Consider the following 22,038-nt stretch of genomic DNA (forward strand, 5'->3'; position numbering starts at 1 on the left):
ATTTTGTTGTTTAATTAAAGACATGTGATCATGAATAGCATTGATATCAACATCTCTACATCTAGTGCAAATAGAAACATGCTCAACATTAGATGTAGAGGGTTTGCAAGATTTTAATTCAACAACCTTAGCATGTAACATATCATTCTTAGTTCTAAGGTCGGAAATAATAGAATTGCAAACATCAAAATCTTTAGCCTTAGCAATCAAATTTTCATTTTCTACTCTAAGGCTAGCAAGAGAATCATTCAATTCCTTAATCTTAGCAAGCAAGTCATCATTATCATTTCTAAGATTGGGAATTGAAGCATCACAAACATGAGACTCAACCTTAGCAATTAAACTAGCATTTTCATTTCTAAGGTTGACAATGGTGTCATGGCAAGTGCTTAGCTCACTAGATAGTTTTTGACATTTTTCTACTTCTAGAGCATAAGCATTTTTAACCTTAACATGTTTCTTGTTTTCTTTAATTAGAAAATCCTCTTGGGAATCCAAAAGGTCATCTTTTTCATGAATAGCACTAATCAATTCATTTAATTTTTCTTTTTGTTCCATGTTAAGATTGGCAAAAAGGGTAAGCAAGTTATCCTCCTCATCACTAGCATTATCATCACTAGAGGACTCATATTTTGTGGAGGATTTAGATTTAACCTTTTTCCTTTTTGCCGTCCTTTGCCATGAGGCACTTGTGGCCGACGTTGGGGAAGAGAAGCCCCTTGGTGACGGCGATGTTGGCGGTGTCCTCGTCGGAGGAGGACTCGGTGGAGCTCTCGTCGGAGTCCCACGCGCGGCACACGTGGGCATCGCCGCCCCTCTTCTTGTGGTATCTCTTCTTCTCTCTTCTCTTGCCCTTCTTGTCGTTGTCCCTGTCACTGTCACTTGATAATGGACATTTAGCGATAAAGTGACCGGGCTTACCACACTTGTAGCAAACCTTCTTGGAACGGGATTTGTAATCCTTTCCCTTCCGTTGCTTAAGGATTTGCCGAAAGCTTTTGATGATTAAGGCCATCTCTTCATTGTCGAGCTTGGAGGCGTCAATTGGTTGTCTACTTGGTGTAGACTCCTCCTTCTTCTCCTCTGTCGCCTTAAATGCCACCGGTTGCGCTTCGGACGTGGAGGGTTCGTCAAGCTCGTTGATCTTCTTTGAACCTTTAATCATACATTCAAAGCTCACAAAGTTCCCGATAACTTCCTCGGGTGTCATTAGTGGGTATCTCGGATTACCACGAATTAATTGAACTTGAGTGGGGTTAAGGAAAATGAGAGCTCTTAGAATAACCTTAACCACCTCGTGGTCGTCCCACTTTTTGCTCCCGAGGTTGCGCACTTGGTTCACCAAGGTTTTGAGCCGGTTGTACATATCTGGTGGCTCCTCCCCTTGGCGAAGACGGAAGCGACCGAGCTCCCCCTCGATCGTTTCCCGCTTGGTGATCTTGGTGAGTTCATCACCCTCGTGCGCGGTCTTGAGTAGGTCCCAAATCTCCTTTGCATTCTTCAACCCTTGCACTTTGTTGTATTCCTCCTTGCTTAAAGAGGCGAGGAGTATGGTTGTAGCTTGGGAGTTGAAGTGCTCAATTTGGGCCACTTCGTCCGTATCATAATCCTCATCCCCTATGGATGGTACCTGTGCTCCAAACTCAACAACATTCCATATACTTTTGTGGAGTGAGGTTAGATGGAATTTCATTAAATCACTCCACATAGCATAATCTTCGCCATTAAAGGTTGGCGGTTTGCCTAATGGAACGGAAAGTAATGGAGTATGTCTAGATGTACGAGAATAGTGTAAGGGGATCTTACTAAACTTCTTGCGCTCTTGGCGCTTAGAAGTTACGGACGGTGCATCGGAGTCGGAGGTGGATGTTGATGAAGTGTCGGTCTCGTAGTAGACCACCTTCCTCATCCTCTTGTGCTTGTCGCCTTTCCGATGCGACTTGTGGGAAGAAGATTTTTCCTTCTTCTCCTTGTGGTGTGAGGAAGAAGATCTTTTCTCCTTCCGTTTGGAGGAGTCCTTCTTTTTCTCCTTCCTCTTGGTGCGGGACTCTTCCGATGAAGTGCTCCCTTGGCTCGTAGTGGGCTTATCGCCGGTCTCCATCTCCCTCTTGGCGTGATCTCCCGACATCACTTCGAGCGGTTAGGCTCTAATGAAGCACCGGGCTCTGATACCAATTGATAGTCGCCTAGAGGGGGGTGAATAGGGCGAAACTGAAATTTACAAATATAAACACAACTACAAGTCGGGTTAGCGTTAGAAATGTAAACGAGTCCGCGAGAGAGGGCGCAAAACAAATCGCAAGCAAATGAAAAGTGTGACACGTGGATTTGTTTTACCGAGGTTCGGTTCTCGCAAACCTACTCCCCGTTGAGGAGGCCACAAAGGCCGGGTCTCTTTCAACCCTTCCCTCTCTCAAACGGTCCCTCGGACCGAGTGAGCTTCTCTTCTCAAATCAAAGCCGGGAATAAAACTTCCCCGCAAGGGCCACCACACAATTGGTGCCTCTTGCCTTGATTACAATTGAGTGTTGATCACAAGAGCAAGTGAGAAAGAAAAGAAGCAATCCAAGCGCAAGAGCTCAAAAGAACACGGCAAATCTCTCTCGCTAATCACTAAAGCCTTTTGTGGAATTGGAGAGGATTTGATCTCTTTGGTGTGTCTAGAATTGAATGCCTAGCTCTTGTAAGTGGTTGAGAAGTGGAAAACTTGGATGCAATGAATGGTGGGGTGGTTGGGGTATTTATAGCCCCAACCACCAAAAGTGGTCGTTGGGAGGCTGTCTGTTCGATGGCGCACCGGACAGTCCGGTGCCCCCGCCACGTCATCACTGCCGTTGGATTCTGACCGTTGGAGCTTCTGATTTGTGGGCCCGCCTGGATGTCCGGTGCACACCGGACATGCACTGTTGGATGTCCGGTGCGCCAGCATGGGCGTGCCTGACCTCTGCGCGCGCTGGCGCGCATTTATTGCGTCGCAGGTAGCCGTTGGCGCCTGAAGTAGTCGTTGCCTCGATGTTGCACCGGACAGTCCGGTGTACACCGGACATGTCCGGTGAATTATAGCGGAGCGGCTGCTGCGCGTTCCCGAGGCTGACGAGTTCCGGAGACCACGCTTCCTTGGAGCACCAAACACTGTCCGGTGTACACCGGACAGTCCGGTGAATTATAGCGCCGCGACCTGCGAAATTCCCGAAGGTGGCGAGTTCGAGTTGGAGTCCTCTGGTGCACCGGACACTGTCCGGTGTACACCGGACAGTCCGGTGCCCCCAGACCAGAGGTGCCTTCGGTTGTCTCTTTGCTCCTTTGTTGAATCCAAAACTTGATCTTTTTATTGGCTGAGTGTGAACCTTCTACACCTGTATAAACTATACACTTGGGCAAACTAGTTAGTTCAATTATTTGTGTTGGGCAATTCAACCACCAAAAATTAATTAGGGACTAGGTGTAAGCCTAATTCCCTTTCACTTCTAACCGGTAACAAACCCAATGTTTCGTATTTTCGAGTTTTTGGGAGTAAATGCTACATTCTAGTGAAGAAGGGTAGGAATTCCAAATTTGCTCCCAAAGTTGTAGAAGGGTTTTTTTAGGTTATGACTCAAATACAAAGGCATATAGAGTCTTCAACAAATCATCGGGTTCGGTGGAAGTCTCTAGCGACGTTGTATTTGATGAGACTAATGGCTCTCCAAGAGAGCAAGTTGTTGATTTTGATGACACGAAGAAGAAGTTCCAACGACCGCAATACGCACCATGGCGATTGGAGATGTACGGCCACAGGAACAAGATGAGCAAGATCAACCTTCTCCCTCAACAATGGTGCAACCCCCATCTCAAAATGATGAACAGGAGGCGTGTGATCAAGGGGGAGCACAAGATGATCATGCAATGGAGGAAGAAGCGCAACCGGCACCTCCAACCCAAGTTCGAGCGATGATTCAAAGGGATCATCTCGTCGACCAAATTTTGGGTGATATTAGCAAGGGAGTAACTACTCGATTAGTTAATTTTTGTGAGCATTACTCCTTTGTCTCTTCTATTGAGCCTTTCAGGGTAGAAGAGGCCTTGCTAGATCCGGACTGGGTGTTGGCCATGCAGGAGGAGCTCAACAACTTCAAAAGAAATGAAGTTTGGACATTGGTGCCTCGTCCCAAGCAAAATGTTGTGGGAACCAAGTGGGTGTTCCGCAACAAGCAAGACGAGCACGGGGTGGTGACAAGGAACAAGGCACGACTTGTGGCAAAAGGTTATGCCCAAGTCGCAGGTTTGGACTTTGAGGAGACTTTTGCTCCTGTGGCTAGGCTAGAGTCCATTCGCATTTTGCTAGCATATGCCGCTCACCATTCTTTCAGGTTGTTCCAAATGGATGTGAAGAGTGCTTTCCTCAATGGGCCAATCAAGGAGGAGGTGTACATGGAGCAACCCCCTGGCTTCGAGGATGAACGGTACCCCGACCACGTGTGTAAGCTCTCTAAGGCGCTCTATGGACTTAAGCAAGCCCCAAGAGCATGGTATGAATGCCTTAGAGATTTTTTAATTGCTAATGCTTTCAAAGTTGGGAAAGCCGATCCAACTCTTTTTACTAAGACTTGTGATGGTGACCTTTTTGTGTGCCAAATTTATGTCGATGACATAATATTTGGTTCTACTAACCAAAAGTCTTGTGAAGAGTTTAGCAGGGTGATGACTCGGAAATTCGAGATGTCGATGATGGGCGAGTTAAGCTACTTCCTTGGGTTCCAAGTGAGGCAACTCAAGGATGGAACCTTCATCTCTCAAACAAAGTACACGCAAGACTTGATCAAGAGGTTTGGGATGAAGGACGCCAAGCCCGCAAAGACTCCGATGGGAACCGACGGACACACCGACCTCAACAAAGGAGGTAAGTCCGTTGATCAAAAAGCATATCGGTCTATGATAGGGTCTTTACTTTATTTATGTGCTAGTAGACCGGATATTATGCTGAGTGTATGCATGTGTGCTAGATTTCAATCTGATCCAAGGGAGTGCCACTTAGTGGCTGTGAAGCGAATTCTTAGATATTTAGTCGCTACGCCTTGTTTCAGGATCTGGTATCCAAAGGGGTCTACCTTTGACTTGATTGGATACTCAGACTCTGACTATGCTGGATGTAAGGTCGATAGGAAGAGTACATCGGGGACGTGCCAATTCTTAGGAAGGTCCCTGGTGTCATGGAGTTCTAAGAAACAAACCTCCGTTGCCCTATCCATCGCTAAGGCCGAGTATGTTGTCGCAGGACAGTGTTGCGCGCAACTACTTTGGATGAGGCAAACCCTCAGGGACTTTGGCTACAATCTGAGCAAAGTCCCACTCCTATGTGATAATGAGAGTGCTATCCGCATGGCGGATAATCCTGTTGAACACAGCCGCACAAAGCACATAGACATCCGGCATCACTTTTTGAGAGACCACCAGCAAAAGGGAGATATCGAAGTGTTTCATGTTAGCTCCGAAAACCAGCTAGCCGATATCTTTACCAAGCCTTTAGATGAGCAGACCTTTTGCAAGTTGTGTAGTGAGCTAAATGTCTTAGATTCGCGGAACCTGGATTGATTTATAGCATACATGTGTCTATGCCTTTGATCATGTTCCTTTTGCATTGTGTTGTTTATTTATGGTGCTTGAGTTGTACGTACACTCCCCGGACCTCACAAGTCCTTTTGCAAGTGATGCACATATGTAGGGGGAGATGTGCTAAACCTTGACCCTTTGAGACTAATCGTGTGCTTGAGTTTATTCATTTTAGTCTCAAAGGAGGTTTGAAAGGGAAAAGGTGGACTTGGACCATGAAAGACTTCCACTGCACTCCGATGAGAGGGTAACTTATTCCAAGTTCATCTCATGTACTCTTCTTGCCTTTTACTCTTAGTTGAAGATTTTGGTGAGGCAATGGGGTTAAAGGGCCAAGATTGATCCCGTTTTGGTGCTTGATGCCAAAGGGGGAGAAAATAAAGGCCAAAGCAATAAATGGATCAGCTACCACTTGAAAATAGTAGAATAGAGCTTTTGGTTTGTCAAACTCTTTTATTGTCTCTCTTGTCAAAAGTTGGCTTCTTGTGGGGAGAAGTATTGATTATGGGAAAAAGGGGGAGTTTTTTTTGAAATCTTGAATCAATTTCTCTTGGAATGACTCTCCTTGTGTGTTTGACTTAGAGATAGAGATTTGAGTTTGATTTGCAAAAACAAACCAAGTGGTGGCAAAGAATGATCCATATATGTCAAATTTGATTCAAAACAAATTTGAGTTTTCATTTGCATTGATATTGCACTTGTTCTAGTTGCTTTATGTTGTGTTGGCATAAATCACCAAAAAGGGGGAGATTGAAAGGGAAATGTGCCCTTGGGCCATTTCTAAGTATTTTGGTGATTGAGTGCCAACGCAAGTACTTTTGTGTTGATCTATGCAATGGGGTGGACAAAGTGCAAATCATGTCAAAAGGTATGTTTCTCAGACTTAGTACATTGTTTTAGAGACTAATGTATTGTGTCTAAGTGCTGGAAACAGGAAAAGAACAATTGGAAATGTCTTGGCTCGAGCAGCCAAGACTCTGCTCAGTCTGGGAGCACCGGACTGTCCGGTGGTGCACCGGACAGTGTCCGATGCGCCAGGCTGGCTCGTGCGAACTGGCCGCTCTTGGGAATTCATCGGCGACGTACGGCTATAATTCACCGGACTGTCCGGTGTGCACCGGACTGTCCGGTGAGCCAACTGTCGGCCGGGCCAATGGTCGGCTGCGCGATCTACGCAAGACACGTGGCCAAGCCAACGGTCGGGAGGGGGCACCGGACTGTCCTATGTGCACCAGACAGTGTCCGGTGCTCCAACGGCTCCCAGGCGCCAACGGTCGACTACGCCACTGAAGGAAAGAAATCCGCACCGGACAGTGTCCGGTGTGCACCGGACTGTCCGGTGCGCCAGGCGGCAGAAGGCAAGATTTGCCTTCCTGGAATGCTCTCAACAGCTCCTAGCTGCCTTGGGGCTATAAAAGGGACCCCTAGGCGCATGGAGGAGAACACCAAGCATCCTCTAAGCATTCCTAAGCACTAAGACATCGATTCCACGCCTTTGATTCTTTGTGATAGCAATTAGAGCTCTAGTTGAGTTGTGAACTCACTGAGTTGTGTTGTGAGCTCTTGTTGCGACTTGTGTGTGTGGTGTTGCTGTGATTTCTCGTCTTGAGTGTGTTGCTCTTACTCCGTGCTTCTTTGTGAACTTTAAGTGTAAGGGCGAGAGACTCCAAGTTGTGGAGATTCCTCGCGAACGGGATTAAGAAAAGCAAAGCAAAACACCGTGGTATTCAAGTAGGTCTTTGGACCGCTTGAGAGGGGTTGATTGCAACCCTCGTCCGTTGGGACGCCACAACGTGGAGTAGGCAAGCGTTGGTCTTGGCCGAACCACGGGATAAACCACTGTGTCATCTCTGTGATTGATCTCTTGTGGTTATTGTGTTTTGTTGAGACTCCTCTCTAGCCACTTGGCGATTATTGTGCTAACACTTAATCAAGTTTTTGTGGCTTAAGTTTCAAGTTTTACAGGATCACCTATTCACCCCCCCCCCCTCTAGGTGCTCTCAGCGGCACGCGGGCCGGCCTTGCACGACCCGATTATCCGTCGGGCCTGACAGGCTTGTGCCGGGCCGGGCCGGGCCGCCCGTTTGGGCACCTCTATGGACCACGCAGCACCGCCCACCGGGCTTGAAGAACTCCAAATGCACGCTCAATATCCTTTCGGCAACTTTCCTGTATCTGTGTGAAATAGACTTTCTTTTCCTCATATGGGTGTCTGATTGCTTTTACAAAAGTTGGCCGGTTGGGGTAAATACCATCAGCTAGGTAATATCCGAAGTTGTAAGCATGACCATTTATTGTGTAATTGACTGGTGGCATTCGACCGGTTGTCATGGGGTCAAATACTGGTGATCGGTGCAGCACGTTTATGTCATTGTTTGTCCCTGGCATGCCAAAAAAATCATGCCAAATCCAAAGATCATACGTTGCTACCGCTTCGAGTATCATGGAAGCTCTACCATTTCTGCCACAAAACTAACCACGCTAGGACGTAGGACAGTTCCGCCACTCCCAATGCATGCAATCTATGGAACCCAACATTCCAGGAAAACCCCTTGACTCGCTATTGTGCATGATGCGTGTTATGTCGGCTTCATTGGGAGTTCGTAGATACCAGCCACTAAAATATGCAATGATTGCGCGACAAAAATGATGAAGGCATTCCCTAGCTGTAGACTCCCCAATTTGAATGTACTCGTCTACCGCATCAGAAGGTAACCCATATGCAAGTACCCGCATTGCCGCACATACTTTTTGTAGGGGACCGAGTCCTGGCATGCCTGTTGCGTCAACCCTTTGTGTAAAGTAAGTATCGTGCTGTTGAAGTCCTTGCAAAATGCGGAGAAATAGAGGCCTACTCATGCGGAACCTAAAAAATGAACATAGGATCGTTGTGAATACTATGAAAATATCATAACCTATTACAATAACATGAAGTGCGTACCTTCTACGAAACACGTGGGGTGGATACACTGGGTTCGGCCCGAAGTAGTGATGGTGGATAAGGTTTTCTCCAGCAAAATGATCCCTGTGAATGACGCGGCGAGGTAAACCGGACCGTCGTCGGTGATGGCGTCTAGCCTCAATGTTGAGGGTAAGAAGATTGACAAGCAGAAGTGTTTCGTCCTCACTATCACTTGAATCGGAATCATGTTCCCTATGCCTGTGAGACATACCGACCAATGGCTAACTTGTTGAACTACTCTTCTATGTGGGTACATATGTGAAGAGAAACAATGCATATATATAGGCGAGACCAATGTGGTTTCAGGGGGAAGCAAGTGGCTTAAGTTGAAAGCCAACCGTGGCTTTCGTTGAAAGACAACCGTAGCTTCCTGCATATGTCTGCTCGAGTTTGCTTGCACCGTAAGCGTGGTTAAATATATTGCGTACCAATATTTTTGAAAACTTATGACGGACCATAATTGAGAAGTAAAATATGCAATTACGAATTAAATGTTAACTGAAATGTTGTATTGTATATTTTGCGTAATTTCAAACAAACAAACAAATATATTTTTTCCTTTTTTTCAAACGAGCGCAAAAGAAATAAAATTAATAGAAAATAAAGTTGGTTATGGTAGTTATATGGAAATGTATATTTAATGAGTAGAGGGATATATATGGGAAAAATTTAGGGAGAACGGTTGCGGGACAAGTGAATATATAGAAGAGAATCTTGCTGACGTGGTTGCAAAGGATCGCGTTCCGGGCCCACACGCTCCTGGACCAACTGGACTATGCGAGTGTTAGCGTGTCTAGCTACTGGAGATGCAATCTAGAAGAAGTGGATAGGAGAAGAAGGTTGTAGCCGGTTGGCCTTAGTTTTGGCTCTGTACTCAAGCCTACCCTTCTTCTCCCTCTCCAAAGCGCGACCAGCAGCTTCACGATGAGTCGGAGGAGGAGCCATCCTAAGAGCTGTATCAGAGGGCCCTAAATCAGCCAGCACGCTCCGCCAGATCGACCGCATCCTTCTCCCTCTCGAAGCATCATCTCTCCCCCCACGACTCCATGGCGCGGCGACCTACCGGTTCCGGCGGGCGTGAGTGGATCTCCGGCGCCGCGGCCTGCTTCTTCTTCCGTGTGGCCTGCTTCCCCCAACGTCCGCCGACGCTCTGCTATTCATTCTCCCCTGACCACCATCTTCCAGCCTTGGCACAGTCCCAAAAGCCGATATCTGCGCCGTCCGTCATGACCGGCTAGTCGACGCTCCGGCCTCCTGTACCCCATTCCTGCCACCAGTTAGCCACCGGCTAGCCATTTTCTGCCTCCAAGTAGCATGTCGTGTGCGAGCTCGTCCAACGGAGTTCATGGTTGGCCTAGATTCGGCCATGTTCCTCTGACTCGGTGCCGAGATTGCCCTCAACCGGAGTCGTTAGTGGTCTTTTGTGCCTTTATGATTCTTATCGGTTTGTTTTTCGTTATCTCTATCTCACTTATTAAGCCTTATTCTCACAGTCTATTCTCATGTTCTGCCACCATTTCCTTTGTTCTGCATTTCTCATTCTTCTTCCCGCAAAGATTATTCTCATTCCCACGTACATCTCAGCCTAGCTAAAATTAAATTAAGGCTCTAAGGGGATTTGAACCCGCGACCCCAAGCAAATGTGCTCGTAGCTACCACTACACCATATATGTATTTATGTCTACATCTATTACAGTAAAAATATCTACTACATCTCTTTAGAAGTCCACCTGCTACCCTTGCACAATGTGTAGTAGTAAATAAGTATCACTGAGATTCTTAATTATATTTTTGAATGCAGAGAGTAGTATTTAAAAAAGAGCCTTGCATGCAATTTCTTTTGTTTGAATAATGTTTTTAACTTAAATTCCTTTTTTCCATGTGTGACATTTATTCTCTGTAATATTTTTTCCATGAATCTGACTTGTGAGTCATTTTCATAAACTAACGCCAAAGATGAATACATGTTCTTACTTGAAAACCTCGAACAAACATCACTAGTAGGAGGCGCTCACTTTGGCGTCGCTCATCGACGACGAGAAGAAGCTTGACGACTGCCAGTTTGACCTCTGGAAGCAGTCCTAACTCCTACGTGGCCGCATGCGCCGCTGTGTACGGTAAGCTCCGGCGCAGCCGCCGCTTGGACGCCGTCCAAAGCGGCTGCATCGTGTTGTCCATCGTCAAATAGGGGGACCTCATGGTCGTCGCCAATGCCGGTGACTCTCGGGTTGTTCTGGACACCGCATCCAACGACGACGTCATCACGCCGTCCAGCTCATCATCCACCTGAAACCCAACCTACCACGTAAGTTGCTACTGACCGGCCATGAATTCTTGTGCGCTAGGACGACGGTCGTTGCTGACGTTGTGTGAGTGTCCTCGAACAAGATGTATGTAGAGGAGTAACACATCTGGTGGTGCAACGGTCAGGTGTATTACCTCGCTGATGAGCCCGGGGTACACTTTGTTTGGCAGCCCAGCCAAGAGTCATCAGTACTCGTCATGTCGCGCGCGTTCGATGAATACTATATCAAGGACTGTGGCGTCATCTCGGCGCCGAAGATGACGCAGAGGAGGACCGACAGCAATGACCACTCACCATCGTCAGGGTAGATTTTGTGTCGGCTTGTCTTTAATTCTCTACACAAACACACACACTTGCCTTTTTGTTTAAGCAAGCATGTATGGTGGTGTATGCCTGATGACTGACGATGTACGAGGGAACTTCTACTAGCAGGTGTGACACGTGCTCTCCAATGTTGAGACCATGCAAATCGTGGCATATATCGAAGTCTGCATGATACTGATGGTTGCAATATAGTAGTGAAACAACTAAATTAAAATAACAAAATTTATACATGTACATGATCACAAATGGATTATGAAATATTTTTTATAACAATATAAGATACATTTTGTATATAAATTATCGTGATATTATATGTTTCCGTTGCAACACATGGACACTCATCTAGTTATGAATTATGGTTGTAAGCACTAAAACTCTTGTATCCAGGTAGAGCACAAAAATTGTTTACATTCAGGTAGAACAGATGTTGTATCCAGTTGTAAGCAGTTGTTGTATACAGTTTTATCGGCCTATTGTTGTATCCAGTTGTAAGCACTTAAACTGTTGTTGTATCCAATTGTAAGCACTTAAACCGTTGTGAGTTTAGTAACTCCATTTCCATTTTTAAGGTATTTCTATTTTTCTAAGTAAAAATAAACACTAATTTCTCTTACGGGGCGTTTGGATCCCTTCATTTTAGAGGAATTGGAATTCACTAACTTATTTAGTTTGAAATTTGATATTCCACCACTTTTTAAAGTTCAGATATAATTCTATCTCAAATTCATGGAGTTTAGGATGAAAAATAATTTTATGCATTAGTATAATTTGTTTTTACTCTGTAACTTACATGACACTCTTCGTCTCACTCCTCTATAGTAATAATAATGTAGCACATAAATATTTCTAACATCTTGCTAATAATAACATATAAATATATTTTATATAAAACTGAATTAGCTTAATTGATATATGACTAAATTATTATTATTAGAATGGAATTCAATTCTAATAGTCCAAACGGGACGTTAGAAAAATGAACCCTTTAAAAATAGGGTTTACAAACTAGTCCTAAGAAGTGATGCGTGAGAAAATATCGAGATCTTTCATGCCAGGTAAAAACAACAAAGAGAATACACGAGACTAATATATTCTTATCATAACACCTTTGGCAGAGCCCATATTTTTAGTTTTAGTCTTATCATAGGGGGTACCCTTGGACGATACCACGACAATCTCATGTCTCGCTAAAACTCCGAAATACCAGTGTAAAAAATGGAAAAAGTGTCCATAGTGCCACCAAAAGCATTGTACTTATTGCCTCGTTAAAAAAACATTCAAAAGAAACTTTAGTAAAACTCACAATAGATAAAAGAGTACACCATAGTTTTCATGGTATTGCAATCCTGGTATTGCAATCTTTAGGATTGCAATATTAAGATCTGATTCAAACTCGTCTTGTCATCAGAGATATCTCTCCTTGAACCTTGTCTCTTATCGTCTCATACCAATACTATGCACATATTTTCTGAATATGGTTGCTGCTAAGAATTTAGTGAACAAATCAGCAAGACTATCACAAGATTTGACTTCCATAATACTACTTGTTATTAAAGTATAAAGCCTGCTTACATGGAACCAGATTATTATCACAACGGAAGTGTCAAGTTTACAAGTTGCTTCGAACATCCCAACAGAGGTAATGGCACGTAAGTTGAAAACTTAGCTTCCACGGTAAGTGGTGAACGAGAAAGGGGAATGCAAGAGAGGAACATGAAAATGCTCTGCCGCCTGGTTCTCCTTGATCTCGAATATGATGCTGACATAAGGGAAGAACCCTGCAGGGGCATACTTGCCAGTGTTGAAGCTTATGCGGTAGAAACCAGGAGCAATATTATCGACAATGTCCATCAGCTGGCCACTGCGTCCATCATTGTTTGTAACGGAATAGCCTAGAGTTTCCCATCCGCTGAAATCTTTGTTGTTGAATGATGGAGGAGCTGAACAATCCTTCCACATCTCCAGGTGAACTTCGATTCCAGATGCAGGCGATCCACGGGCAATGTCCAGCACATGCGTTGTAATAGGCGGACGACTTCGGTTCGAGCTACCTGTAATTTCAGGAGCTTTATTGGCACAAGGCTGAGGTTGAGCTCCAAGATGTGCTCCAATAATCCGTATGCGATCTTTTTGAAAATTTAAGAAGAATAATTCAAATTGTATACATATAGCAAATTGTTATAGTATGCTAGTAACGCACATGAATCAATGAATGAGAATAAAAGTATAGATTGATGATGGAGACAGATCGATTGTTAACTAGATGAAAATCGATGTCCTTAACAACAAATGCTCATTCAACAACACAATTCACTAGTTTATTCATGGCTGTGAACTATGTGGTTCTTGTTTCAAAATATTCCTTGCAAAATAGTAGATGCATCAATATTTTTCTTCTGTTTCTATTTATTAAGAGAAAACTCAATCAGACTATTTCAATTAGCAAAGAAGATGACAATAAGGAAACCTTAGCACTAATTCAATGCAGATATTCATTTTTAGCATTACACAATATTGTGACTGCTAGTCAAAATAGATCACAAAGAGTATATGTATATGCCTGAAGGCGAACAAACTCCATGTCCAGCTGCTCACTCAACAGTAGCTAACGTGAATGGAACAACAGAACTTCCAGATAATGAAGAATTGAACAGATTCAATGGTGCTCATAATACGCTATTGTATGTGTGGACATTTGACACTGAAAATGCATAAAAAATATAAGATAGATACAACAAAACTCACAAACATGTAAAGTAAAAAAGGATGACATTTTCTTATAACCTACAAAGGGATAGAGTGGATTGATACCTGCTGCTTTATCTGATTGGACGGTGGGGCCTTCAATTGTAGTGGAGGGAACAGTAGGCTCCAATGAGAAAAGCTTCGTGAGACGTAGTTCAGTTATCTTGAGTTCTTCCTGTGCCGCAGCCTCAAGTTCGACAATTGGCCTGTTCGTGTAACGCCTCTGAAATAGGAGGATAATACAAAAGCCATTATATTGACAAGGAAACATAGTGTTTCAATCTTTAAGTTAATACATGAATTATGAAGTAAGCTGCAGCTTTCAAATTGTAGTATACCAAGGAGGTAAGGCTAAAATAAGAATTATGTCCCACCAGTGGTCAGTGGATCATAAAACATCATCCGAATTCAATTTCGATTAGGTTTGAGATTCATGTAGAGCTTTTATTTTACAATGAAGCTACAGATATGTAGAGGGATGGTCTTATTCTTATCATGTATTATCATCAATCCCTAAACAACAATGCATAGATGTTTTAACTTTCCTGAAAGTACAGACAACACAACACCTCATTGGTCAACAGTCATTACCCAAGTCAATGGCAAGGACTCTAGCAAGGATCTAACACAATTCTGTAAGTTTTGAGTCCTTCTAGGAGCAGATCTTCGTTGGACAAATATGAAGTGGACACTGAATCTGAAGACAAACATGATGTATTCAGACCTTAAGCTCAGCCAAGACCTCAGCTGCAGTCCTCCCAGAAGCGCAAATCATGAAGACGAAGCCAAACTTCTCCCTGTATCTGGCATTCCACTCTGCTAGCTCCTGCAGCAGGTGGAGGAAAAAAACTAAACTAAGTCCAGAATTTATATAAGACATACAAGGGAAAGTGAGAGCTGATGTAGCACCTGGGCCGTCGAGTCCGTGGCTGTGGAGAGCGCTGCTGATTGCTCCTCCTTGCTCCACCTAAACCAGAAAGGAAACAGAGATTACCAACACAGTTACTAGCGCCATATGGTTTGTCCTGAAACGGTTCGCCAGTTTGATTTTACTGATTTCAACACTTGAACTCGCCATGACGCGCAGCCAGGTCATGTGATTGGTTCCGTGTCATCTATTGATTAGTACTGGTATATACAAAATCCACAGACAGCCACAGCGACCCGAGCGAGGCGCGATCGACAACAGCAAAACGACAACTGAAAATTAAGCGGACGAATTGAGTGGATGTTGAGAGGGCAATGCACTTCACCGACTTGGAGACAGATGGGGAGGTGGTTCCGATTGCCGGGTGCGCCGCGAAGGCCTCGAGCCATCCGTTGACATCCACCTTGATCCGATTCAGCGATGGGTCGTGGCGCGCGCACGGGCAGCAAGCACACCATCAGTACAGCAGGAAACGGAAGTCCCGCGGGTGGACGGAAATTCAAGTAGGGATAAAAGGAAGGTAGAAGATGCGAAGGCGAGTAGGTGACACACCTCGTCGAGCCAGATGCGCCGAGCGGCGAGGAGGGCGTCTGCGAGGGACGCGAAGGGGGAGGCGGCCGCCATCGCGGCGGCGAAGCGGCGGCTGCCGTTGACGCGCAGCATGTCCTCCGCGGAAAGAGGCAACGGCGCAGCCATCTCGCCTAGCTGGCGGCGAATCCGACAGCGCAGGCTCTGAGTCTGATGTGTTGAAGTATACTCAGTGGCAAATGAGAATTGAGAGAGAAACAAATGACAGAACTGTTTGTATTCCACAGATCATTACACTTATATACAAGTGAAGGGGTGTATCCCAAGAGGTGTGTCCTTTGGGGAAAATTGTCGCACCCCTTGGATTGATCACATATGTAATATTTTGTAATACTCCCCCTTGATCAATCCAACTTCATTTGATGATCTGTCAGATGTTCTTCCAAGATCTTATCTCCTCAAAAACCCTGTGGGAAAAATAAGGAGTACACAATGTCTTTTGGATAATGAGAATAATCTCACACGAACTCCAAAAGAAAATATGCTTGTAATCATCATTCGTAAAAACCCCTGTGGGGAAAAGTCAATGATGAAGCATATAGCTTAGTTGATATTACCTCGTTAAAAACTTTGGATGAGAAAACCTTAACAAGGCAAAACTCATACAAAGAAAAGAGTGTAATATGATGGTATAAAACAGGTCGAATATCACGGAGAATTACTCCCCCTGATCTTGCAAACACTTGAGTCTTCTCATACCAATCACCTCAACACATTTCTGAAAACGTTGAGTATGGTAGAGATTTTGTGAATAGATCAACAAGATTATCACAAGACTTTGCAAGATGTTAATGTTTCCATTTTCCTGTTTCCATCTGAACAACACAAGCTCAATTATCCTTATGGATAATGGTTAGTGGTTCAATTGAACCACAATACGACATTGTTCTCCAATGGACCTCTAGCCCAAAGAACAATAATATGTCTATAGTCATCATCTCAAAAACCCCAGTGGGGAAAATAAATGATGAGACATATAACTCAGGCTAATATTTCTCCAAGATAATCTAGTCAGAAAATCTGAGAAATCAACATATCAGCCGAGTCTCCTTAAAAACCCAACGGAAAAATAAGGAGAGTAGTCATACTCTATTGTTGATCCATTTGAACTCTAGGGATATAAACTCATATCCTAGTTCAAATACAACAATAACTATGTCATAATATATCATCCTTGAAAACCTCTACGGGAAAAATAGATGATACGACATAGACCTTGTGTTGATGTTGTCTCGTTAAAAACTTTGAATGAGAAACCCAAGCAGGGAAAAACTCATGCGAAGAAAAGAGTACAACATGATGTATAAACAAGTTCTTTCGATCAAGAGGGAAACTCCCCCTGATCTTTACAAAACACTAAGTCATCCCATACCTGCTCTCAAACACATCTAAAATGTGGAGTAAGTAGAGACTTAGTTCGTAACTTGTTTTTCATCTAAACAACACAAAGTAATATTATCTTCATAGATAATAAGGTCACTGATATAAAATCATGACCACCACATACCCTCTGTATGTAGTATATCATTCTGTACAATCCCACGAAGTGTACTATAGAATGATTAGTGTAAGTGACCATTAATCTCTGTTGATTAACATTTATCAAACAGTAGGTCCAACTTACCAGAAGTATGTCATTGATCTTGTACCTGGGGATCTTCTATAGATATCCAAGATCAATATATCCAAACATAAGGAGAGCATGAGTACACCTGGAGATCATAACTCGATCTCATGTGCTGTTAGCTAGCAAATCATTGCAAAGCAATATCCAGCCGGATGCTCTTGCAAGATACAATAGCACATCTCATGATCTGAAAGAATCAAATGACTATGATTCCATTATATTGAATTTCTTCAATATACGTTGGATATAGACAACTTTGTATCCAAGATACTCAAGATAGTTTAGTTTGAATTGAAAATCTCTTTCAATTCATATCCTCTATCTCGAACTCCGTCGATAAGTAATGTATGTTTAAAATATGTTGCACATATTTACACTGAACATACCATACTTTGTGTATCCTTTCAGAAGGAAGGATTCACTAGGTCAAATGTACCATATTTGACCAGGATGCTCTAAGTCACAAAGACTTTCCAAGCATTGCAAATTTGTGATTGGTGATTATGTATTTGGAATCCTTCAAAACTCCATAAATACCATAATCCAGTGACCACATATGCACATGTTGTCACTACATCTATCAACTGCACAGATAGATGATTTACTACCCATATTATTGTATCGGAATTTAACTACTCACAGTAGAGGAGAATTTATAGCATTAAAATAATGCTTGGGTTTGCGTATAAACCCAGTTGCTACTAGCCATGCTTTCTCACCACCTCATTGTTTCCAAGTCCATGAAAACAAACTTGTATCCACAGTAAGATACCTTGAAGTGAAAATAAGTTAACACTTCTTTCCGGTGAGCAAGGCTATCTCTGCAACATTGTATCACTCAACAAGATCCAATTTGAGCATACTCGTGCTCTGCTATGGCCATAGTCTTTTGGATCACTTGGAGTGCATATACAATTGCTGAGATGTATGTGTCGACACTTGTAGCTTTTAAATAACACAATTCTCCAGTTGACATAAAGTCATTTTTATGTACCCTTATGATTCCTCGTGAAATCCCAAAACGAGAATCAAGGGCTTCCGATAACCTAGCCTCATCAGTGCGCACTGAGCTAGGTTGTGAATGTCTTCCATTCACAGGATAATCCATATCCTCTAGGTGTCTACCAACACTAGGTTGGTTACCAACGAATAGTTGGTCTGCATTTACTATCTCAGAAGGCATAGCCTTCAGCTGCTTGCAAGCATCTTAATCCCAATTTGTGACCATACTTCTCCCCCTCTTATTTACAACAACGTTGCAATAGAGAGTTTAGTGGTGTTCCATTTAACCACTCTTTCTGGCACTTGCACATAGGATTAATTTGAGTGACACCTCATAGTAAATGCACATGGCAGTTAATTTGCAACTTCTTGCAAATCATTCGAACCCAAAGGTTCAGTTTTAGTACGTGATCCTGAGCCTGAATGCTTACTGCATTCATTATAATTTCCTGGCATTCATTTTTGGTACTTGAAATCTCCCCCTAATGCCTGGAAAAGCTCATGATTCAAGCAAGCGTACGGGCCATAAATAGATTCTCATGAAGAGATTCTAAAACTTAATGATCGACGGAGAATGAATTCTCACATAGATCCCTAGTTTTCTGTGTGCCCATATATGTACGCTGCGGTGGTGAGATTGGGAACATACCCAATGTACGCATGGGAAATCTTTCTTGGATTCCCACGTACTAAAACCATAGGGGAACTTGTACATACAGTACATGCAGTTAATCACAAGTCAGGAGCGTGCAAAATTCCTGACTCCAACCATAACCAGTTGGAAATGACAATTCATTGTTGATGGTCATTAATGATCTGAAATTTTTCGAATCTATCACAGATTCATCATATCCTTTATGGATATCATTCTGAGTACCAAGACAAACAATCATCATTGTAAGCACATTTGGTAAATTCAGTAGTGTGGGGGCTAATGTGCTCAAGCTTGAGACATTATTACTTAATGGTCATGTGTTGTCCGAAGGACACACTTCAAGTCATCATATAGATGCACCAAATAACCATATAAAGCCTTCAATGTCCATACCATCTATGTAATGGACCACACTCGTTCCTTTGAAACAATTCAAAGAACTTAACCAATTCAGATCAGATTTTAAGATAAGAGGGACTTAAAATCTCATTCCCAATGATACTCATCAAGTATCCATCTTATGGGAAAAACATGACCAATAGAATTGTTCATAACTTTTCATTTCATTCCAACAATGGGATGACCAATTCAATCTTACCCAGCATGGTAAGTATCATCACTTGAAAAGTTATAACATATGCAACACTTTGTATGGGAGGATGTATGTAGAATACAGTCCATAAGAAATGTTTCTGAGAAACATATGCAATATCCATCACTATCACCTTGTGTTTCCACACGATAGAAATTATATGGATATCTCTATAATATGGTAAGATAACAATTGGGATATATCAACACATCATTGATACTTCCAATACCAAAAGGGGATATGATAATAACATATCATGATATCGCGTGAAGCGATTGTTAAAATATTCTTTCCTCTTTCCAAAGGAATATGAGAATATTTTGTTTCCCCACTTATAGAGTTTGTGGCTCAATTCTCCACATTGCATTTTTCTTCCTCAATTGGAAGAATCCCTGTACAAGTTTGCACAACTCAAATCAATGAGTCTTCAACTCCCTTGATGAGTTGGTTCAACTCTAATCGATGAGTTTGTTCAACTCAAATCACATGAGTGATCAACTCCAATCGATGAGATTGTTTAACTCAAATTCATATGAGTTTTTACACTCAAATCACATGAGTGTGTTCCACTCACATCGCATGAGTTGAATCTATCAATTATGAGATTATACCAAATCTCATGCATCATTTAAATAGCACTCAAAAGCAAATCATCTAACAAAGTGGTCTTCTCTTAGAAAAAGAGGTGTTGTTACATGATTAGTCCAAATCATGATTTACACAACTAACCACTATTATCATGTCAGATGGAAGATTGAAGTACACTTCATATCTTAGCTTTCATGAGTAGTATGCATCTATTGGGATTTCATATACAAGATTAGATGCTGGGCATACAACACTATATCACGTATAGTGTAATGACAAAAGAGTGTGTCATACTCATTGAACTTCCCTTTTTATGTGCTTATATATTTGCTTTCAAGCAAAATATATGAATACAAAGTGTTAGTCTACAACATAATGTAGACACATACTCATAAGTCTACATGTCTTATGATTTTCTTTGCTATTCATTTTGGGCTTGCACATCAAGCCACAAAAGCACATTAGTTCTTTTCATAAGAACCATAAGTGAATGAGAGCATCACACTTCCTCCAAAGTGAAGAAGTGAATCCCCATATTATGCAAAAATGATCTTTATATCCAATGAACATATCCAATGAACATTGAGGATAATTAAGCCCATTAGGCGAGTTCATCAAACTCTATTAAATAATTATCCTTCAAATGGCTTAACCATTTTAATTTGCTGCAAAATATATCATATATTTATATGTTGGAGAATTCCAGGTATCACTTAAAGTGTACCAAAGATTTTTGAAAATTGGTGTACACAACGTAGATAATCTCCATGTAATGAAACAATGGAGTAGATCTCCCAGTAGTGGGCAAAACTTTTGCTGCCTGAAAGCATGGTCTCTGGGCTGATATATTCAAGGAACATACCGCAGCCAATGTTTAGGACTCCACTACCCTGTGCTTGACCAAAATTTCAAAAATAAAATGGAAATCACCATAAAGGTGAATAACCAACATCACATCTCCAACATATCTACTTGGGAGAACACATAGGTAATCATCATAACCATATGATGTAGACCTCTTACTGATGGGCAAATAACATTTTGCTGTCTAAAAGCTTGGTCTCAGGGCAAATAAATTCCAAGAATTTATTGCAGCCAAAGCCTAGATCTCCATCATGTGTTGAAATATCCCAAGTTCAAGATATGCGTCATATTTTGCAAGAATTCATCGTTTAATTAAGTAGAACTTAATTAAAAGAATTCTTTTAGCAGTCACCATGACTGCAGCGTCCAGCCTGGCTCCATAGCCCGTGACGCCTGCTTGGTCCGTGATCTTTTTGGATTAGCACGTATAGGTAATCATCTCGAAAGATGTAGACCTCATAGTGATAGGCATTTCAAATGCGGCCTAAAGCACGGTCTCTGGGCTACTAAATTCTATAAAGAATTTAGCGCAGCCAGTGCTTAGGACTCCATCACCCTATGCTTTTCCTAAAAAAAATGCAATCTCATTTTGCATGAGGACCATTAGTTTCGACTTAATTATGTGCTATGTTTTCTATGCAAACATAATAGAATGCAAAAACAAAAGCAAGTCGAAAATATGTGAATTATAAATGTTAATAAAAATATAATTCACTTAACAGGTCTGCATTTTTCATAATAAAAACAGACAACTATCACAATTATATATATTATCAGCAGTCTAAATATTCAAATTTAGATACTCAAAACTGATAGTAATCGTGATACAAATAAACATTAGGTCTAAAATTGCAGAAAGCAATGATAAAATGATTAAATGACAGACCCAATTTGTACAGTCCAGACAGGTGGCCCATGAGGGTCATCTAGCCGAGTCCATATGAACAAACAGTTAGGGTTTGAACCCTAACCATTCGTCTCTCCTTCCTGGTGGCGGCCGCCCAAGGCCATGGCGGCGCGGTCGAGCGAGTAACCAGCCCTGGCATGTGGGTAGCAGCCTCAGTGCGCGGACCCCAGAAGGCGCGGCCCCTCGGCGGCGCGGACCCTGGGTGCGCGCGGGATCGGCCCGGCGGCGCGGCAGCCCCCAGCCCCGGCGGCGTGCATTTTGCCGCCCGGCGCGCGCGGGCGGCTCCCTGTAGCGCGACGACTACGGCCCCGGCTCCGGTGGCTCCCTGTAGCGCGAAAGCCAACGCTTCGGCCCCAGCGGCT

At 42.9% G+C, this 22,038-nt stretch overlaps 1 protein-coding gene across 2 annotated transcripts; it reads right to left on the bottom strand.

Annotated features, from left to right (window-relative positions):
* Positions 1-12,694: 12,694 nt before the first annotated feature.
* LOC100273769 (uncharacterized) lies at positions 12,695-15,647 on the bottom strand. 2 transcript variants are annotated; one of them, XM_020544268.2, is made up of 6 exons: positions 15,406-15,647; positions 15,183-15,256; positions 14,835-14,892; positions 14,650-14,751; positions 13,992-14,148; positions 12,695-13,306 (listed from the first exon to the last, which is right to left on the bottom strand). In XM_020544268.2, exons 1-6 carry the CDS (start codon positions 15,547-15,549, stop codon positions 12,843-12,845), a joined length of 999 nt encoding a protein of 332 aa, XP_020399857.1. In that variant the 5' UTR covers positions 15,550-15,647; the 3' UTR covers positions 12,695-12,842. The 2 variants fall into 2 exon arrangements, with proteins under 2 accessions (XP_020399857.1, NP_001352293.1); NM_001365364.1 differs by having other exon boundaries at positions 12,705-13,231; positions 15,406-15,580.
* Between the last annotated feature and the right edge of the window lie 6,391 nt (positions 15,648-22,038).

The sequence above is a fragment of the Zea mays genome, chromosome 9 (genome assembly GCF_902167145.1).
Source record: "Zea mays cultivar B73 chromosome 9, Zm-B73-REFERENCE-NAM-5.0, whole genome shotgun sequence".
Classification (NCBI taxonomy): Eukaryota; Viridiplantae; Streptophyta; class Magnoliopsida; order Poales; family Poaceae; genus Zea; species Zea mays.